The 20,215-nt window shown below is 43.8% G+C and overlaps 1 protein-coding gene across 6 annotated transcripts; it reads right to left on the bottom strand.

The window, feature by feature from the left end:
- Nucleotides 1-839: 839 nt before the first annotated feature.
- Znf668 (zinc finger protein 668) lies at nucleotides 840-19,985 on the bottom strand. Of its 6 annotated transcripts, none has more exons than XM_076839863.1 (5): nucleotides 19,769-19,985; nucleotides 17,254-17,633; nucleotides 5,170-5,365; nucleotides 2,729-3,391; nucleotides 840-2,266 (listed from the first exon to the last, which is right to left on the bottom strand). In XM_076839863.1, exons 4-5 carry the CDS (start codon nucleotides 3,373-3,375, stop codon nucleotides 1,054-1,056), a joined length of 1,860 nt encoding a protein of 619 aa, XP_076695978.1. In that variant the 5' UTR covers nucleotides 3,376-3,391; nucleotides 5,170-5,365; nucleotides 17,254-17,633; nucleotides 19,769-19,985; the 3' UTR covers nucleotides 840-1,053. The 6 variants fall into 6 exon arrangements, with proteins under 6 accessions (XP_076695978.1, XP_076695980.1, XP_076695981.1 ...); XM_076839865.1 differs by having other exon boundaries at nucleotides 17,254-17,311; nucleotides 19,769-19,793; XM_076839866.1 differs by lacking the exon at nucleotides 19,769-19,985 and adding an exon at nucleotides 19,205-19,225 and having other exon boundaries at nucleotides 17,254-17,314.
- Between the last annotated feature and the right edge of the window lie 230 nt (nucleotides 19,986-20,215).

Consider the following 20,215-nt stretch of genomic DNA (forward strand, 5'->3'; position numbering starts at 1 on the left):
AAACCCAGGGCCTCATGTATGCAAGGCAAGCGCTCTACCACTAAGCTACAACCCCAGCCCCCAGAATTAACATCTTTTAATAATGACTTTTTTCATTCAGGTACATAGTATGAACCCATTTACTTAAATTTTGTCCTTTAGGCCAGATATATCATTTTCTTTTATAGGTTCTGAACATTTCTTGTGAGATTATTCCTTTTTAGTTTATGGGTTTTGTTGTGAATGGAAACCCCTTTTTCCTCCAAGTATACTTTCTAACATAATATTTGCCTCATTTTATTATCTATAAAAGAATAAGATAACTACTCAGTTTCATGGTCATAAGTATTGGCTAAACAAAGCTAAATAGATTTACTCATTGCAGTATTTAATGCCTTTTAATAAAACTTAATCATCTGGGTATGGGGGCACATTCCTGTATTCTAGTATCTTGGGAGGCTGCAGCAGGAGAATCTCAAGTTCAAGACCAGCCTCAGCAACTTAGCAAAACCCTGTCTCAAAAAAAAATTAAAAAAAAATTAAAAATGAAATTAAAAAATAAAAAGGTTGGGGATCTCAGTGTTAGAGTACCCCTGGGTTCAATCCCTAATACCCCCCTTCCCCACAAATACAACTTTTAATAACCAAGGATTCCCAAGAAAGGCACAGGAAATTTCCTGTATGTACTTGGCCAGGGAATCCTTTGTCATAATACATCCCCAAACATAACTTTAGGATATGAGGCATCCAAAGGCCCTTTTAGTTTCTAATCTGTCAGGCCAGGCTTCATCACTGGATCTTATCTGGTGCCCAAACTCCCAACCCACTCACCCTCAACCAGAACACAGAAGACAACCCAGTGTCAAAGTGAATGCTTTAATGAGTGTTACTCAGAGAGAACCCTGTCACAGATGCTGCTGGTCTCCACTATCCCCAGCTCTCTTAGGTAACAGGTGAGCTAGTTGTCTAGGGGCAGGGATTTGGAGTCCATGGAGTGAGCAGGGTGCAAATCGGTTCAGGAGGCACCCTGTCGGGGCTGAGCTCCAGGGAATGTGGTAGAGAGAGCCACCAGTTTCAGGCTGGCCCCTCTTCAGGCATTCCTAGCAAAGCCACAAGGGGTTCCAAGGGTGTGGGGGTTCCCATGGGTACAGGGTGGGTGCGTTCATGCTTGCGAAGGTCACTGGCACTCAAGAAAGCCTTGGGACAGTGGGGGCAGGCATAGGGGCGCACAGAGCTGTGGGTGCGACTGTGCTTGCGCAGCCCAGCCCTGTCTGAGAAGCTCTTGCCACATTGGGTGCAAGGGAAGGGCCGGAGTTCTGGGTGTGACCGCTCATGCCTTCGCAGTAATGTCAGGGTGGTGAAGGTCTCCTTGCACTCTCTACATACAAACTGTGGTGGCTTCTCATCAACTTCCTCACCTCCCACCTCTCCCGTCCCTCCCAAGGAACTGGGAGCCTCCCCAACACCAGCATCCCGGCACTCCACATGCTCCACAGTCATGCCAACCACTTGCCACTGTGTGGCCATCACACCACCTGACTCTGGGGGCAGCCCTAGCAGTCCTGCTGGAGGGTCCCCTAGCCCTGTACCTGCTACTGGGGCGGCAGAGCCTTCACTAGCAACGCCAACAGGCAGCGCCAGTCCCACTACCAGCTCCTGTTGGGGAGTAGCCCCAGAAGCCTCGCTGCTTCGATGGGTCCGTTCATGCTTCCTGAGGCTTGATGATACCACAAAGGATTTTCCGCAGGCGTTACAGTGGAAAGGGCGCTCACCAGAGTGCACACGGCTGTGCTTGGTGAGACTGGCACGCTCAGCAAAGGCTCGCCCACACTCCTCACAGCGGAAGGGCCGCTGGCCAGAGTGCACCAAAGCGTGCCGCTTGAGGTCCCAAGATGCCACAAATGTCTTGTCGCACTGCAGGCACTTGAAGGGTCGATCGCCTGTGTGCACCCGCCGGTGCATGGCCAGGTCTGCCGGCTGCCGGAAGTCCTTGCCACACTTCTCGCAGCGGTAAGGCTTCACACCCTCGTGAGCCCGCTGGTGGCGCCGGAAGCTCGAGGGGTCAGAGAACATGCGGCCACAACGTGGGCAGAGGAAGGGCTTCTCACCAGAGTGAGTGCGCTCATGGCTCTGGTAGGAGCTGAGCTGCGTGAAGCCCTTACCACAGGCCGGGCAGCGATAGGGCTTTTGTGCCGCATGAATACGCTGGTGGCAGGTGAGAGAAGACGAGCGGGAGAAGCTCTTTCCGCACTCAGAGCACAGGAAGGGTCGTTCACCGGTGTGGGACCTGTGGAATATGGAAGACCAGACATGAAGGTGACAGACCCAGGAAGGTGACAAAATCCTTTTGTCTCTCTAGACTGTAACTGAGGGGCTCCTGGGGGCCTCCTCCCAATCCCCAGGAGTCACACAGGGCTCCACCCTAGAAAGAAACGTTCAGATGCACACCAAAGAGCCCTGGACCAGGCCCTTTGCAGTCAGGCTCCACCCACCCTGTGGGCTGCCCAACGTCAAGCCCCGCCCCCTTCCAGCTGGTCCTACATTCTAGGCCAATCCAATGCCATCTTCCTTCAGGGTTCCATCTCCAGGTGTTCTGCCCTGTCCCCCCTGTCTAACCAGGGACATCAACTTCTCCCACGTGCCCAGGCCCACCTTCCCATTGGCTCATTTTGTTCTTTGAAACTCAACCCCAGGCCCCACTGTTTATAGCAGTGGCAATGGTTTTCCCACCCGTGGACGAACCGCTCACCGCTCGTGGTTGCGGAGGTCCTTGAGCTCAGCGTAGGCCTTGCCACAGCGCTCACAGCCGTAAGGTCGAAGCCCAGCGTGCGTGCGCCGATGCTTGCGGAACACTGAAGGGTCCGCGAAACTCTTGCCACAGTCGGCGCAAGCATAGGGCCGCTCTCCCGTGTGACCGCGCTGGTGGATCTTCAGCTTGGACAGAGCCCCATAAGCCTTGGGGCAGTGTGCACATCGAAAGGGCAGCTCACCAGCATGTGAGGCTAGGTGCACCCGTAGGCACACGGGCTGCATGAAGCGGCGGCCACACTCTGGGCACGGGAAGGGCTTCTCGCCCGTGTGGCTTCGACTGTGGCTGCGCAGCTCTGGTGCAGTCTTGTAGGCCTTGGGGCACAGCGGGCATGCATAGGGCCGAGGCTTAGCTACTGAGCCTGACACCTTGTCTCCACTGGCTTCCTCTGTCTTGGGTTCTGAATCTGGCTTTGGCTTCACCTCGGCCACTTCCTCTGGGCAGTCTGCAGGTGTATGTGTGGCAGCATGGCGTGCTGCCCTGGGAGCATTTGGAAATGTCTTGGTACAGGACAGGCACTTATAGCGTCGGCCAGAGCGCTTGTAGCCTGGGGCTGGGGATCGGGCTTCTGCAGCCTCCACCTCCATGGCGGGTAGGGCTTCTCTGCAAGAGAAGCAAGGTTAGACCAAAGCCACATTCCTCTTCTATTCCTTAAGGTCTCTCTCCTCAGCAAAGCTTCAGAGGGAACCCTAACTTATCTGTACTTCCCACCTGGTTACTCTGCCCAAACCATGGGGCTCCCATGTCCTCCCTGTCAACCATTCCTAATTCTGATAGTCTGTTGTTTCCTCTGTGATCTGCTCATTGAGGGACTCAAAGAGGAGCTGGGGTCACAAAAGGTCCATTTCACTCCCTAACTTCTGGGCTTTTCCAAACCCTGTGGCATTACTAGAATGTCTATGTTCCGTCTGTCTCATCATCTTCCCTCCTCAGTCCAGTGTCTAGGGCTGTGCCAAGATGCAGAGTCCTGTGGAAGGCTGCAGGGTAACCGGAGTGGGCGTGGTTTAAAATTCTCCAAAGGCCCAAGGAATATAGTACTGGGCCTAGAAGAGGGAGGAGCCAATGAGCTAAATGTGGTGGTTGGCACTGCCTGGAAGAGACAGGTCCCCCATATTTGTGTTGTTTTTCCTCTCTGGTTAGTTAACTTGCAGAGAAGCAACTGTTCAGATAATTCTGGCCTTGCACAGCTGCAAAGGACTCCACCCCAGACAGGAATCCTGGTCCACCCTCTGCTCTGGAATCCCTATTGGGCTCCTGTTCTCATAACTCTGGTAATGGGGATCTCTCACTCTACAGGCAACCTGAGCTACTGCTAGCAGTTAGAAACCTTTCTGAGTTCTGTCTGATCTAGTGAGGCCTTATGGAACAAAAGATCTTGTTGGGGTCCTTAATTTCTGGTCCAGAGCCCAGATACCATCTATCCAGCTGCTCCTAGGATCATGGTTGTAAGGAAATAGGATTAACAGCTGCATTGGTCTTAACACCAGCTTATCCTCCCGGGAGGATGAAGGGAAGAGGATTATAACAGATCCACTTAAAGAGAGCTCAGCAGCTGCAGCTGGGGGGGGGGGGGGGTAGATCCAGAAGGGAGAGCCAGGTGTGCCAAGGCTCTACTTCTGCCCTGTGGGTAACTTACTATGAAATCTCAGTGACATCAGGGCTTGTTTTTAGACCCATTTCCTCCTCTGCTGTATGTCTCAGAGGTTGGTGGCTTCTAAGTTATGACACTGGGATTGAGGTGGAGGATGGAGCTGACTGAAGAGGGTGTTGGAGAAATATCAAGAGGCTCAGGGACCCTTATTCTAGGAAAGGTTTCTCTTTGTAGACTCTGCCTAATTCCTACTCACTGCCCTACCCCTCACCCGTGCAGCCAGTCTTCTCCTTCAGGTATTGTGTGATACTCCCTGAGCCCTACTAAAGAAATTCCCATGGCTTCTGTACCATGCCAGTTCCCAGACTTTTCCTGGTTGTTCCAAATCACACCAATCCTTCACTTGAGGCCTGCTTCCCCAGGTTCGTTCTGCACCTTCCCTTTGGCCCCAATATCACACAACTCCATTTAACCCTCAGTTTGGTTATTTCACTTTTCTCATTAAATTCCAAGGCTTAAAGGTGAGCTAAAGGATTTGGATTCTAGCCTTACCAGATGGCTCAAATTCCTCCTGGTTTCCAGGGATCCCTCCTCATCTCTGGATGATGCACTCACTATCCCTATCAGGCCATCTCTGGAGAATCTGCCTGATAAAGTTTCCCCCTTTCAAAAAATGATAGCAGACTGGGGGCCGGGAGCACATAGTAGTACAACACTTGCACATTTACTAAGCACTTGCCAAATACCAGGCACTATCCTAAGCTCTATTTACATGCATTAACCCACTTACCCTTCATGTCAACACCATGAGAAAAATTCTTTTCACAGATAAAGGAACCGAGGTCCAGAGGAACAATACAGCATTGTGGCTTAATGTACAGCCTCTGAAGCCAGAATGACCAGCTTCAAATCTTGCCTCCATCACTTCCCAGCTGATGCAAACTTTGTGTGGTTTACTGCATGTCTTAGAACCTCAGTTTTCTCATCTGAAAAATGGAGGTAAAAATAGTACTTACCTCATGGGGTTTGGTGAGGATTGGATGAGACAAGAATTACTCTTCTCAATTGTTCAGTCTTTTCAGAGCTAGACACTTTGCTGAGAATGTTACCTCATTTAATTCTGTCATTGCTTCCTGATAGAGTACTGTCCCCATTTTATAGATGAATAAACTGAGGTTCCAAGAGTGAAGTAACTTGCCCATAGTCACACAGCTAGTAACTCAGGCAACATTGACTTTAACCCAGGTGTTTAACTTGTTTTAAATTCTTGCTCTAGTGATCTGGAACCTCCCAGACTTTCTATTACCTGGACCAGCCCCACAGGGACTAGAACCCCGAGCTCATAGGTACAACCTGAGCTCAGATTGTACCTATGTCTTCTCTCATCCCTGAAGAACTGCCTTGAGACCAGAGCCAGCACCTGTTTTGTCAGAGTATTCAGCCTACTGCTTCTGAGCTCTAGCCCCTATTCTGGTCCATGACAGCTCTGAGTCTTTCTGTGAAACAAAGACCAGTTGCTGCGGTGGGGTAAATCCCACCTAAGGCACTTCCCAAGGGAAATAGTAAAGAAGTGCCTGGTTGGTCCTAATAGGTACCCAGCTTCATGAAGAGTGGAGAGCCAGGTAGGCTGGGCTTGTTGAAAACCTAACATTACATTCTTACTTCCCTGTTTACTGAGGACTCTTCCTCCTATCACTTCCTAGAGTGATGTTTTTCTCCAAGTGAAGTTTAAAAGACCCCTATGTTACGGTTTGGATATGAGGTGTTCTCCCAAAGATCTTGTGCTAATTAATGCAAAAGTATTCTGAGGTGCAATGATCAGATTATGACAGCTGTAACCTAATCAATCCATCCTAGATTGGATGAACTGACTGATGGTAATCATAGGTCAGGAGGATAAGGCTAGAGGAGGTGGGTCACTGGGATGTGTGCCATGGAAGGGGTCCTCTTCCTTGAAGCCCCTTCCCTGCTTTCCTCTCCTTCCTGGATGTAACGATCTGAGCAGCTAACCTCTGCCATGATGTTCTGCCTCACCTAGGGCCCTGAATGATGAAACCAACTGATCATGGACTGAACCTCTGAAGCCATGAGCCCAAATAAACTTTTCCTCCTCTAAGTTGTTCTGGTCAGGTATATTGATAACAGCAACAGAACACTAACACACCTGCATCAGAATAACCACCTAGGGAGCTTGGGGTAGGACATAGGAATATGTGGCACACATCCTTAAGTCTTCACACACTCCTAGGAGAGAAGCATTTTTACTACACCTCTGAAAACAGTTGTGGGAACTCATTACCCATGGCGAGGAAGTGTTCACAAGGATTCATATCTAGTCAAGGAGCCCAGATTCAACTCAAGTTTTCAAACTCCTGGACTGGGCTCTTTTACTACCAGTTTTTATTCCCTCAAGCTTTTTATAGTCAAATAATGACATTGCTCCCAGAATGAAGACCAGTATTTTCCCACAATCAATAAGCCCTGATTCATCTAACCCCTGCCTCATTTCTTCATCTCAGAGTTCAAGTCCTTCCTACCTCAGGACATTTGCATTAGCTGCTCCCTCCCCTCATAAGAACCACTATTTCCCCAGGATTGTTGTGTAGCTCACTTGGATTTCCTTTAGGTCTTGATTCCCTATTGCTTCCTTAAGTAAGCTTAGCTTGACACCTTTTTTTTTTCCCGGTACCAGGGATTGAACCCAGGGTTGCTATAACCACTGAGCCACATCTCCAGCCCTATTTTATTTTGAGACAGTCTCACTCAGTTGCTAAAGGCCTTGCTAAATTGCTGAGGCTGGCTTCCCAGTTGCAATCCTCTTGCCTTGGTCTCCTGAGTTGCTGGGATTACAGGCATATGCCACCATGCCTGGCTATGACCACTTTCTTAATGCTCTCTACACTCCTCTCCTGCTAATCAGTGCCCCATCCCCTCTTTAATTTTTTTTATGGTGTCACCTGAACACTCCTTGCAAGCTAACTTATTTACTGGGACTGGGGATTGAACCCTGGGTACTTTGTTAACCGAGCTACATCCCATGCCCTTTTTTGAGACAGGATCTCACTAAGTTGCTAAGGCTGGTCTCGAACTTGCAGTCCTGCTTGAGCCTCCCACGTCACTGGGATTATAGGTACGAGTCACTGCGCTCTAAGCTTACTATGGGCCAGATGTTATTCCAAGTATTTTTTTGCATACTGCTCAAACTAATTTCACAAGTGCTTAGAAGTTTGTTATGAATTGAATGTATTCTCTCAAAATTGATTTATTGAAGCCCTAACCCTCACTGTGACTGTGTTTGAGGGCTTTTCTCAAAGTATTTACAGTTAAATTGAGGTCATAAGCCTAGGGTCCTGGTCCAGTAAGATTACTGTTTTTACCAGAAGTGACACCACAGAGAAGCAAAGTCATAGACACAGTCAATATTCAAAGTCAGGTGGCCAGACTACCAAATTTTGCTTGTCTCCTAACTATTGCTTTGCTACCAGATACTCTTTGTTAGCATTACACTTTTTGTGATTTGACTGTTAATTCTCTGCTTCTGGTATGGAAGTCCAGGTGGATGAAAAGCCAGGCAATGTGATAGATTTGCTTCCTCTACATCCAGAACTATTTGGTGACCCAAAGGAAACACAGTGAATCCACTTCAGATGGAATTCAAACCCAGGTCTATAGCCTCTGCCTTCTCCATAGTAGGAGTTTGCAAATCACTCAATAGCTGTATTTATTAACTGATTGTTTCCTCCTTTCCAAGTTCACCAGGTCCAACTATCACCCCATATTCCAAAGTAGGTTCACTGTTGTGACAGAGCTCTGCCTTTGCTTCACTACTAGCCTAGAAGGGAATGAAGGTCTTTGGTGTCACTGTTGTAGTGTGGGACCAGACCACTCCATGAGCTGCTGCTCTGAAAAGCAGCGGTGGAGCCATGAAGCAGGTACTGGATCCTAAAGACTGCCAGTTTTTTGTGAACCCATAGGAAGGATTTCAAGCTGGTCTGAGTAACAAGCAGAAGTTTATTTGGGAAAATGAAATAACAGAGATAAGCATAACGATATAAGCATATACCTCCCGAGAGGGTGGTATACTGTTCACAGAGCCAGGGAGTTTTAAAGGATTTCAAACTACTGAATTTGGAAACCCTTCACAATCCGAAATCAGGAAGATGCAGATGTTGGACATAGGAAGTCTTGCTCCCTTCTGATGTGATATGGAAGGTTCCAGGGCTGAGGAAGGAGCCAAAATCTGTGAAATCCTTGTCTTTTTGAGTCCTGAAATCATTGGTTGATATAAAAAATCATAAATGTCCCCCCTTCAGGGTAAGCTGTATTCTTCTTATCTGCAGGGAGGAGACTTTCTGGACCTGAATTTCTTCTGCAGATAACAGGTAGTTTGCTGAGAATCCTATTGACTTAAGCCCAGGACAGGAGGGCAGATAAGATGCTTTTAAAAAGAAACCACATTAGGCTCAGTCTATAGAATTATCCCTTAACCTTATATTCCCACCACTGTCTGTTACCTAACATTTTTCCCCTCAAGGACTTAGGTCCCTTGATTCTTTTAGGCTAACTGGTCACCAACTCATTTTGGCTGTTTTTTGCTGAGAGGGGGCAATGTTCAGAGATGTGACCTTAAGTCCTTGTTCACTGTCAGGTGGGGCATGAGCAGTTAAGGGTATTTAGCATCAGGATGGTCCCGAGATTTTATACTGGCAGCTGGTGGGCAACCAGACAAGACATACATAAGAGAGGGATCATGCTTATACAATGATAAATAAAGACAGAAAAGCATTATTTTTCTGCAATAAGTAGCATAAAAATAAATTTTTAAAATCAGTCAGTCCCTGAAAACTACAAAGACAATAGCTCATAAAAGTTTAAGGTAGGGTCTGACATAGCATTAATTTATGAGTGGATGTCATTTAATGTTTGTGGAGTTAGAGGCTGAAGGTGTAGCTCAGTGGTAGAGTACTTGCCTAGCATGATAGCATGCTCCAGGCCATGGGTTTAATCCCAGCACCACCACCAAAAAAAAAGTTTCTGTAGTTATTAGCAGAGTTGTCAAGATATATCAATGAGTCCATCTTTGTAGGAGGTTAGGAAGATTGGCAAGTTAGTGAGAATAAGCTCAAATTGACTTAAGACAAACTTGTGATTCTGGCAGTCTTTTGTGATACTGTCAGGCATTCCTACACAAGAACCCTTCTTTTATGACCTCCTAGCCTATGTTTACTTCTGATAGGGCTGACATAAGCATACATCACAAATTTCATTAAAAGAATCATTGTCGGGCTGGGGTTGTGGCTGAGTGGCAGAGCGCTTGCCTCATCATATGAGGCACTGGGTTTAATCCCCAGCACAAATAAAAATGAATAAACAAAATATTGTGTCCATGTATAACTAAAAAATATTAAAACCAAAGAATCAATGTCATCTTCTTTAAAGCAACAATATCTGACTGTGTTTTGGTTATAATTTCCTAATGAGTGTTTACGACTAAATACGTGACTCCTATATTGGCCCAAAATTAATTTTCCCCCCAACCTTTCAGATAAGCTGAGACTTCTCAGAAGTTACTTTTGAGAACTTTTGAGAAGCCCTCCACTTTTTTTGTCTGTCAGTGAGCCATCTGCCAGGATCTTGTTGACCATAGGTGACTTCCCTTGGTAGTATTAAGGATATTTTCCTCCCTAGACACACTCTTTGCAGAACATACATTAGTTGGCTTTCTGTTTAGGATTCTCACAATCCCCCAAATCAGGTTGGTTGACTCACCTGGAGTTGTAGGGCCCTCACAGGGGTCCTATTGTTCCCTGGGTCCTGTTTCACCTAGAGAGCAAAGGCTAAAATATAGGCTATTTTGTTTTTCTTAGCCTTTTTACTTTCTTGGCTTTGATCTTTTAAGTTTTGGTTTTAAACACCCAGAAGGCCAGTTTCACCTGTCTTGAAGTGGGCATAATGAGTTTAATTTTAATGTCTATAATTTTACAATTACCCTCCCATTTAATTGAGGTCAGCATTACTACTAGGAGTCAGTATTATCTCCTATCTGTCCTATAGATGAGTGATGGCTTATTATCTCAAATTAACTCAGGTTATTCTATTAGAAGTAGTACTTCTAGGGGCTGTAGCTCAGTGTGTACACTTGCCTCACACATATGAGGCACTGAGTTTGATCCTCAGCACCACATAAAAATACTTTAAAAAATATGATGTCCATTTACAACTAAAAATATTGTTTAAAAAAGAAGTAGTACTTCTGCAAAACACTAATAGCAACAATGATAAAGTTTTACAAGGAAAAAATAAAATTAACAATACCAAAAAAAATTTAGTTTGTATAACAGCTTTGAACCAAGAAACACAATTTTTATAATAACACTAATATATCTTTTATAACTATTTAGCCTCCACAAAACCCCAGAGATGCCAGGATGGTACATGCCTGGTATTACATTCCTGTAATACCACTCACTTGAGAGACTGAGGCAGAAGGACTGCAAGTTTGAGGCAAGCCTCAGCAACTTAGTGAGGATGTCATAAAATAAGGATAACTGGGGATGCAGCTCAGGGTAAGGAGCCCCTGGGTTCAATCTCTAGCATCAAAAACCCATATATAGGGCTGGAATTGTAGTTAAGTGGTAGAGTGCTTGCCTAGCATGTGTGAAGCACTGGGTTCAATTCTCACCACCACATATATTAATTAAATAAAGGTTCATCAACAACTAAAAAATTTTTTTAAAAAACCCATAAACACAGGGCTGGGGTAGTGTGGCTCAGTGGTAGAGTGTTCACCTAGCACGTTCGAGGCCCTGGGTTCGATCCTCAGCACAAGAAAGAAAGAAAGAGAGAGAGAGAGAAAGAAAGAAAGGTATTGTGTTCAACTACAACTGAAAAAAGGAACTTTATAAATAAATAAATAAATAGATAGATAGATAGATAAACAGCCAGGCGAGGTGGCCCACGACTATAATCCCAGTGGCACAGGAGGTTAAGACAGGAGAATCTCGAATTCAAAGCCAGCCTCAGCAATAGCAAGGCACTAAGCAACTCAGTGAGATCCTATTCCTAAATAAAATACAAAATAGGGCTGGGGATGGGGCTCAGTGGTTGAGTGCCCCTGAGTTCAATCCCCACTACCCAAAACAAAACAAAACAAAAACCCCCATAGATGACTTGTCAGCTTAGTCACATATAAAAATCCATTGCAAGATTTATTTTTTGTTAAAAATCCTTTTGATGGGGCTGGGGATGTGGCTCAAGCAGTAGCATGCTCGCCTGGCATGCGTGCGGCCTGGGTTCGATCCTCAGCACCACAGACAAAGATGTTGTGTCCGCCGAAAGCTAAAAAATAAATATTAAAATTCTCTCTCTCTCTCTCACTCTTAAAAAAAAAATCCTTTTGAACAGAGCTTTAAACAAGTTTAATTTTAGCCTACCAGGACCATTTCAATATGGAGTAGGGCAAGAGACAGAACCTTAGTGTAAAGAGTAACAATTTTTTTTATATAACTTATGGGTAACAAGTTACTTTTATGTAGTTATGAAACATTAGATGACATAAATAGAGCCCAAAGGAAATCTGCTATTTTTATATAAGCCTGAAAAAGACTATTGCTATAAACAGTTTTAGTTTGAAGAACACCTGCTTCGTAAAATATTTTCTTAAGCTTTACATTTTAAAAGACTTAAACACTCAGAGAATGTAAATACACTTAATATACAAAGATGCTAGTAATAATCAGCTTCACAGTTAAAGAGATGTCTTTATGGTAACTAAGTTTTTCTTAAAATAATTTAACTTTTACTATTCATGTGTTTGCTTGTTTATTTATTTATTTTTATGTGGTCCTGAGGATCAAACCCAGTGCCTCATCCATTCTAGACAAGCGCTCCACCACTGAGCCACAACCCCAGCCCTTAACTTAGTTTTAACTTTTAAATAAAATATAGAATCCACGTTGTAAGATAATTGTAATAATAAGCATATGTAGCACAGAAAAAAAAAATCAAAGGATAGTTCTAGACTTCTTGTAAGTTTAGGAAACAATGCTAATGGCCACAAAGACTTATTATCTGATGTACAAGTATATCTCTCTTTTTTTAAAAAAATATTTTTAGTTGTAGATGCACCTTTATTTATTTTTAATGTGGTGCTGGGGACTGAATCCAGTGCCTCAGGCAAGCACTCTACACTGAGCCACAATCCCAGTCCACAAGTATATCTCTTATGTACAATAAATAAAATGATTTTCCAATCAAAATAAACATATGCAGACCAAATACAAAGGGCAGAAATGCCAAGTTTTATTTACCCTTCTACATGTTTAAGTTCCAGATACAAAGGTACATTATACAGAAGAGAACACTTATTGGTTCTTCTAATTTAGATTAAATTTATATAGCTTTAATTTCATAAACTCTTACATGACATTTAGACAAAGCTCAGATATACATATCTAATCCTCAGATGTACACATGACTCTAGTCACATATACTTAGAGTATCAAATGTATTTGTAATAACATAGAATTTTTTTAAATTTTTTTTTAATATTTATTTTTTAGTTTTCGGTAGACACAACATCTTTGTTTGTATGTGGTGCTGAGGATCGAACCCGGGCCACACGCATGCCAGGCGAGCGTGCTACCGCTTGAGCCACATCCCAGCCCATAATATAAGAATTTTAACCAGAGTTATGAAGCAATCATTTAAAAGACTTAGGGCTGGGGTTGTGCCTCAGAGGTAGAGCGCATGCCTAGAATGCGTGAGGCACTGGGTTCAATCCTCAGCACCACATAAAGTAAAATAAAGACATTGTGTCCACCTCTAACTAAAAGAAATTAAATATTTTTAAAAAAAGACTTACTTAAGCAAACTCTAATTCCTTTATGAATTTTTTTCTATGAAATGAAACCTAACAAACACAATGAATTATCTTGATAACTAAGAGCAGATCAATGTTTTAAGAAATCCCTATGATTTTTTTTACTTTTAAAAATATTTTTTAGATGTCGATGGACCTTTATTTTATTGATTTATTTTTATGTTGTGTTAAGAATTGAACCCAGTGCCTCACACATGCTAGGCAAGCGCTCTACCACTGAGCCACAAACTCCACTCCTATGATTTTTAAGATATAGAAACATTTTGGTTTTATATTAGTAAACTAAATTTTGACCATAGAAAACCCCTTAAATTATTTTAGATATGTTAATTGTAGCCTACTTAATGACACACAGAATTTTTCCAAGAATTAACTTCTACAAACTTTTTGAAACTTAGATATTTTAAAACTTGTTTACCTCCTTACTTTTGACCTGTTTTCTTCTTTTTTTTCCCCCCCATCTTGAACTTTAGGTAAAAAATATTACTTTATCATATAAAATGCTTTTCACCCAGAAATATCTCCCTTTATTTTTCTTACCAAAAAATATCCCTATAACTTGTGTATGTGTGTTACTTATGATGGAACCCGGGGTGCTCTACCACTGAGCTACATCCCTACCCCTTCTTATTTTGAGTCAGGGTCTTTCTAGGTTGCCCAGGTTGGCCTCAAACTTTCGATCCTCCTGCCTCAGACTCCCAAGTAACTGGGTTACAGGTATTCACCGCCCAGTTTGTACCTATAATTTTTGTATAAATATATTTTTAATATACCAACAACTTTAAAAAACACAATTAATAGGGCTGGGGCTGGGGCTGGATCTCAGTGGTAGAGCGCTTGCCTTGCAAGTGTGAGGCACTAGGTTCAATCCTCAGCACCACATAAAAATAAATAAACAAAATAAAGGTATTGTGTGCATCTACAACTAAAAAAATATATATATTAAAAAAACCCCACAATTAATAGATCCAAATATATATATATATATATATATATATATATATATTTTTTTTTTTTTTTTTTTTTTTTTTTACAAAATTCAAGAATCCAAAAATATTAGAATTGCTGGGCTTGGTAGCACATGCCTGTAATACCAGTGGTTCAGAAAGCTGAGGCAGGAGGATCACAGGTTCAAAGCCAGCCTCAGCAAAAGTGAGGCATTAAGCAACTTAGTGTTAAGCAACTCAGTGATACCCTGTCTCTAAATAAAATACAAAATAGGGTGGGGATGTGGCTCAGTGGTTGAGTGCCCCTGAGTTCAATCCCTGGTACCAAAAAAAAGAAAGAAATCAACCGAAAAGAAAACTACACATGAGAATTTATGTTTAGCGACTGATGTTTTAGTATTTTAACTTGCAAATTAATCAGATGCCTCCTCTAACAAATACATTTATAATTCTTTATCCCATTTACAATAAACCTAATTTTATTTATATATATATATATATATATATATATATATATGTTTTAGTTGTAGTTGGACACAATACCTTTATTTTATTTATTTATTTTTATGTGGTGCTGAGGCTTGAACCCAGGGCCTCGCACGTGCTCTAAATGTCTCAGCTCTACCGCTGAGTGACAACCCCAGCCCCTAAACCTAATTTAACCATGAAAATCAAGATATCAGGCAAGCACAGTTACCATTTTAGGTCATTTTCCTGTAAAAAAAAAAAAAAAAAATCCTAAAAAAATTTAATTTAACATTTTAGGTACTTTTCCTGTCAAAGAAAAATCCTAAACCAATGGACATTACACATTTCATATTTTTATAGAGACTTGGTTGGCCACCTAGAAAAACGCATGAATTAGTAATTTTAATGATATTTTATTTTTATCTTTTTAACCAATTTAAAATAACTTTTTTTTTTTTTAAAGATTTAAGTCATATGAACTAGAAGATATCTGGATTCATTTTCCTAACTTTTGAGTACTCACTTATTCATGAGCCAGTTGTGGTACCAAGTAAACAATTATATAGACACAACAAACAATATACAATTTGTGCACAAAAACATACAGGAAGGGGCTGGGGCTGTGGCTCAAGCAGTAGCACGCTCTCCTGGCATGCATGCGGCCTGGGTTCGATCCTCAGCACCACATACAAACAAAGATGTTGGTCTGCCGAAAACTAAAAAAATAAATATTAAAATTCTCTCTCTCTCTCTCAAAAAACATACAGGAAACAGATTTTACAGCTTTTTACTAGGTATTAGATCCCCACAGGTAGGGGACAAAAGAAAGCTTCAGAGCCTGCCATAGATTTTACAATATGACTCAGACACAGGGAAGGCCTGCACATCTGGGGGTGTTTGGAGCACAGTCTGTCAGCCACTGTGGACACTGAAATCAAAGGTTCAGGTGGCCACTTCTCCTCTAGGGGGCAGATTCATTCTGATCATCACCACTGTTAATTTCTCTCCATAGGGCCCTCTTAGGGGGAAGATCTCTTTTCTTTCAGTTTCCGGTAATTTGAGAGTTAACCCTTGAATAACTGGCTTTAGAATAAAGACAGCAGGGGGAAAATTTGATAGACACAGGGCAAAAAAACCAAAAACTCCAGTTAGACAAAACAAATCAGAACAAAACTATATTAATATAGGCATATAGAACCAAGGGTCAATTTGCCAGAAAAACCAGGAGCTCCAAAAAGCAGAGTTTTTTCCTCCTCAAGATGAAATGGCTGTAATTACTCCAATAAAAGAATACATAGGCCTGAAATGGTGGCATAAGCCTGTAATCCCAGGAGATCAGGAAGCTGAGACGGGAGGATTGCAAGTTCAAAGCCAGCCTCAGCAACATTGAGGCGGTAAGCAACTGAGACCCTGTCTCTAAATAAAATATAAAATAGAGCTGGGAATGTGGCTCAGTGGTTCAGTGCCCTTGAGTTCAATTCCCAGTATCTACCCCCCCCCCAAAAAAAAAACAGATGTGGGGCAATAAAGGAGGATCCAAGCTCAAAGCCAGCAACTTGGCCAGACCCTATCCTTAAATAAATAAATAAGTAAGGGAGCTGGTGTTGTGGCTCAGTGATAGAGCCATGGCTGAGGCACTGGGTTCAATCCTCAGCACCACATAAAGATAAAAAAATAAAGATATTGTATCCACTTACAATTATAAATAAATAAATAAATAAATGGATGAAAATAAAAATGTCTGGGGATGTACATTAGTGTTAAACCATCCCTGGGTTCAGTCATCAGTATCAAAAACAAACAAAAACACAGAGAATACTTATATTCGACAAGAGTGCACTTTTGAATAAGATCAGAGTCAATCAAGACATTTAGAAAGTATGAGAGCCTATGAGATCAGGGGAGAGTGTAGACCATAGAAAAAGGCTTTCAAAAAAAAGAAACAGGGATTTTTCCCTTTTGTCAATATTTTATATCTGGATAAAAAAGAGCATCTTGAAAAGTGAGTGTCCCCTGACATTCCCAATTCCTGGGCCTGATGTTGGCTTGCTTGGTGCTCTTGAAATTTTGGAGCTGACCTACCTGCACTTTGGGCAATGTTTATTTTGTCCTTAAGGCAATACCTAAAGGGTCTTCTTGAGCATCCCTGAAAAGACCCAGAGTTTTTTTTTAGCTGGTCTGTTCAGTCTCTCTACCTTTCCCCCTCCCACTCTGGCGTTTAGAGAGAAATTTATTAAGAACATAATCCCAGAGTACAAAAAAAGAAAGAAAACTGGGCTGGGGTTGTAGCTCAGTGGTAGAGTGCTCGCCTTGCATGTAGAAGACACTGGATTCGATCCTCAGTACCACATAAAAATAAAAAAAGGTATTGTGTCCACATAAAACTAAAAAAAAAATATTAAATAAAAGAAAAGAAAGAACAAACATTTAAGTCCCAGTGGCCCAAATAGGATAGCAAGCCTAAGATGGACAGATATCAAGCAGCAAAGAAACCTATAGGTAATCCTGTAATGCAGTATAAGAAGAGGAGTTTTAGATTGACGTACTTTAAACCAAAGAGATTAAAAATGCTTTTTACCTTTAATGTGCATTAGAGTTCCCATTGATTTGAACCCTGAGTGAGGTCCCATGATGTTCTGCTGGTCCAGAGGTAAAGATGAGAGGGCAAAAGGAAGACAAAGTGGTCTTTTTACCCTAAAGGGCATGGGTGCTCAGGGACTTATAATTGCCAGCCTTCAGGCATGTCAGAGTAACCTGGCCGGAAGCCTTCAACTGCCATAAGACAATGTCTGTCCACCAAAAAGACCAAAAATGTAAGCCTCAGGCTCTTACCCCACAAAGGGCTGTGGGTAAATGGATTCCAATCAAGACCTTCCAATTTCATCACAGTGTGCCCTGACCAGAAATTTTTAATTATCTCAGGTCAAGTTGTTGAGTAAGAGTTTAGAAAAGGCAGATCTGAAAAAGTAACCAGAAAAAATAATAGGAGTTAATCAGTAAAATAATTGGTGGAGACACCGAACATTGTAGCATGTCTGCCGCCCTCAGAGCTGCAGCCAAAAGTGGCTTGCAGGGCCTCAAGGCAGGTGTTGGGTCCTAAAGACAGCTGGTTCTTTACAAACTCACACAAAGGTTTTGGGTGGGTTATACAGATCGACAAGTAGTTTATCTGGGAAAATGAAATAAGAGAGATGAGTACAGTGTGGCCATGGAGTGACCTGAACTGTCTCTGGACAAAAAAGCATATTTTTCACAAAGTCCGGGATTTTTACGGGGGTTGAAACTCGATGAATCTGGACACCACCCCCACTCTGAAATTGGGAAGATGCAGTTGTTCACCCTAGGAAGTCTTGCTCCCTTGTGATGTGATAAGGAAGGTTCCAGTGTCTAGGAAGGAGTCAGAACCTATGAAATCCTGTCTCTTTCTGACCCAGAATCTTTGGTTGGTATAAAGGTCAAAATGTCCCTTCAGGGACTACAGGGTAACTTGTATTCTTCTTTTTGTCCTTTCTGGGCATATTAGTTCTTCTGCAGGTAATGGGCTATTGCTGAGAATATAGCAGTCCTATTGACTTAAGCTAGGCAGGGCCACAGGTAAACTTTTTTTTTTAAAAGCAAGAGTGTGGGCCCAGCCCAGCGGCACAGCACTGTAATCCCAGCAGCTCAGAACGCTGAGGAAGGGGGACCAACAGTTCAAAGCCAGCCTTGGCAACTTAGCAAGTCCCTGAATAACTCAGTGTTCCCTGTCTCTAAATAATACACAAAATAGGGCTGGGGATGTGGCTCAGTGGTCCAACGCCCCAGCGTTCAATCCCCAGTACCCTAAATAAATAAATAAAAATTTAAAGAATTAAAAGCAAGCATGTGGGGACCAGCACAGTGGGCCCAGTCTACAGAATTATCTCTTAATCTCATGTCCTCACCTCTCAAGTCTGTTACCTGTAATCACAAGATATGCAGAGATTGAATTCCCCCAAAAGCTTAGTCTGGAAGCAGGGATGAGGTGAAAAAGGAGGCATTTAAGTCTCCCCATCTTTAAGAAAGTAGTCATCACATAAACCTCTCAGGCCAGGAGAGATCTGGTGAGTTGATACAACTGTGGAGAGGTGAGCATTAATCATAGCTAGGCCTAAAACCTTCACAATCTGATCCCAATCTACTTTTCCAGCCTCAGTTTCAGTGGCAGTGACCCGCTCGGGTCAGCGACCAAAGCTCCGGCCACAATTGTTCTCAAACTTCGCCCTACTATATGCAATTCCCTCTGCCAAGAAGCCCATGCTCCCCTTCTCCCAAGGGAAAACTCATTTGCATCACTCAAATACTCCCTCTCCAATGCTCCCAATAATACCTAGTGGACAGTACAAGTAAAGGATCCACAGCGCTCTCGGCCTATCTCGGCATTGCTAAAATGCGACAGCTGAGGTATAAGGGAGTTGAAGGGCATTAGAGCCTACTAGACGACCTGAGGAGTGGCCAAGAGATGCAGAAACCTTGTGCTCCTCAATCCCTATAACCATCTGTGTTGGTACCTTCACCAGACAGGCAGTCCCCGCAGGGCAGGGCCCCGGGCTGACTCGTTTCGGAATGAACACTAGGAAAACGTGGCCTTGGAGAACGTGATAAGAAAAAGTAAACGAAGAATGAAGGAATGAACAAATGAATGGAAGGAGGGCCAAAAGCGGGACAAAGCCCCGCAAATGGCGTTCTTTAGGACCGCGGGAGGGGCGGTCAGGGCCTCCGCCTGGGAGGGGGGCCACAGGCGCTAGGGACCTTACTTGGCGGGCCGCGCAGCTAAGACAAAAGCCCTCAACATGGCGGGCTCTAGGACCCCTGGGCCCACACCGCGCAAGGCCGGCAGCCGCGTTGGCCGAGCCCAGGAGTCCGTAGTAGCCGGCCCGCGGGGACAGCCGGCGGGTTCTAGGACCTGCTGGGCCCGGAGCCCGCCTGGGGCCGCTTGCAGCCCGCCCCGCCCGCGCTGCTCGCGTCGGGCCAACCCAGTCCTCCGGTGCCCACAGGAAAACTGAGGCCAGCTTTGACCGCATCCGTACTAGGGCTGCCCGGGGTCTTCGTGACTTCCCGCAGGCGTCTCCTACCTGATCCGACTTGGACTGGCTCCGTGGCATCTGCGTCGGCTTCACGCACCAACAGAGCCCAGAACACTACCAGAAAGGGGAAGGCGCTAGGACCCAGCGGGGGGCAGGGAGGCGGGGCCAGCAGGCCAGAGAACGGAAGTGAGAGAGAGCTTTCCCCACTTAAGAGAAGGAAAAGTTTACGCAAGCACCTCCAGCATATGGTGGCGGAAACATCTTGCTAAGGGTCTCTGAGCAAGAAAGCAAGGGGACGCCCGGTCGACTGTATGTATTGGCCAGGTCACCGGAAGTGTCTCCAAGAGCTAGAAGATAGGAGGACAGAAAGGCCATGATAAAAGTTTTGTGGTATCTAAACCCTCTACTTCACATTTCCTTTAATAGCAAGGAGTGAATTTAATGAAGCTTTCCCCATCTGTCTTGGGAGTCCCACAAAAAGTGTCACCATAGTAC

The sequence above is a fragment of the Callospermophilus lateralis genome, chromosome 19 (assembly GCF_048772815.1).
Source record: "Callospermophilus lateralis isolate mCalLat2 chromosome 19, mCalLat2.hap1, whole genome shotgun sequence".
Lineage (NCBI taxonomy): Eukaryota > Metazoa > Chordata > Mammalia > Rodentia > Sciuridae > Callospermophilus > Callospermophilus lateralis.

Excerpts from the sequence above, each read along its gene's own strand:
- Znf668 (XM_076839867.1), bottom strand. The coding sequence starts at position 3,375 with ATGGAGGTGGAGGCTGCAGAAGCCCGATCCCCAGCCCCAGGCTACAAG. Across the intron at positions 2,267-2,728 it reads GACCTCCGCAACCACGAGCG|GTCCCACACCGGTGAACGAC; the intron begins GTGAGCGGTTCG and ends CATATTCCACAG.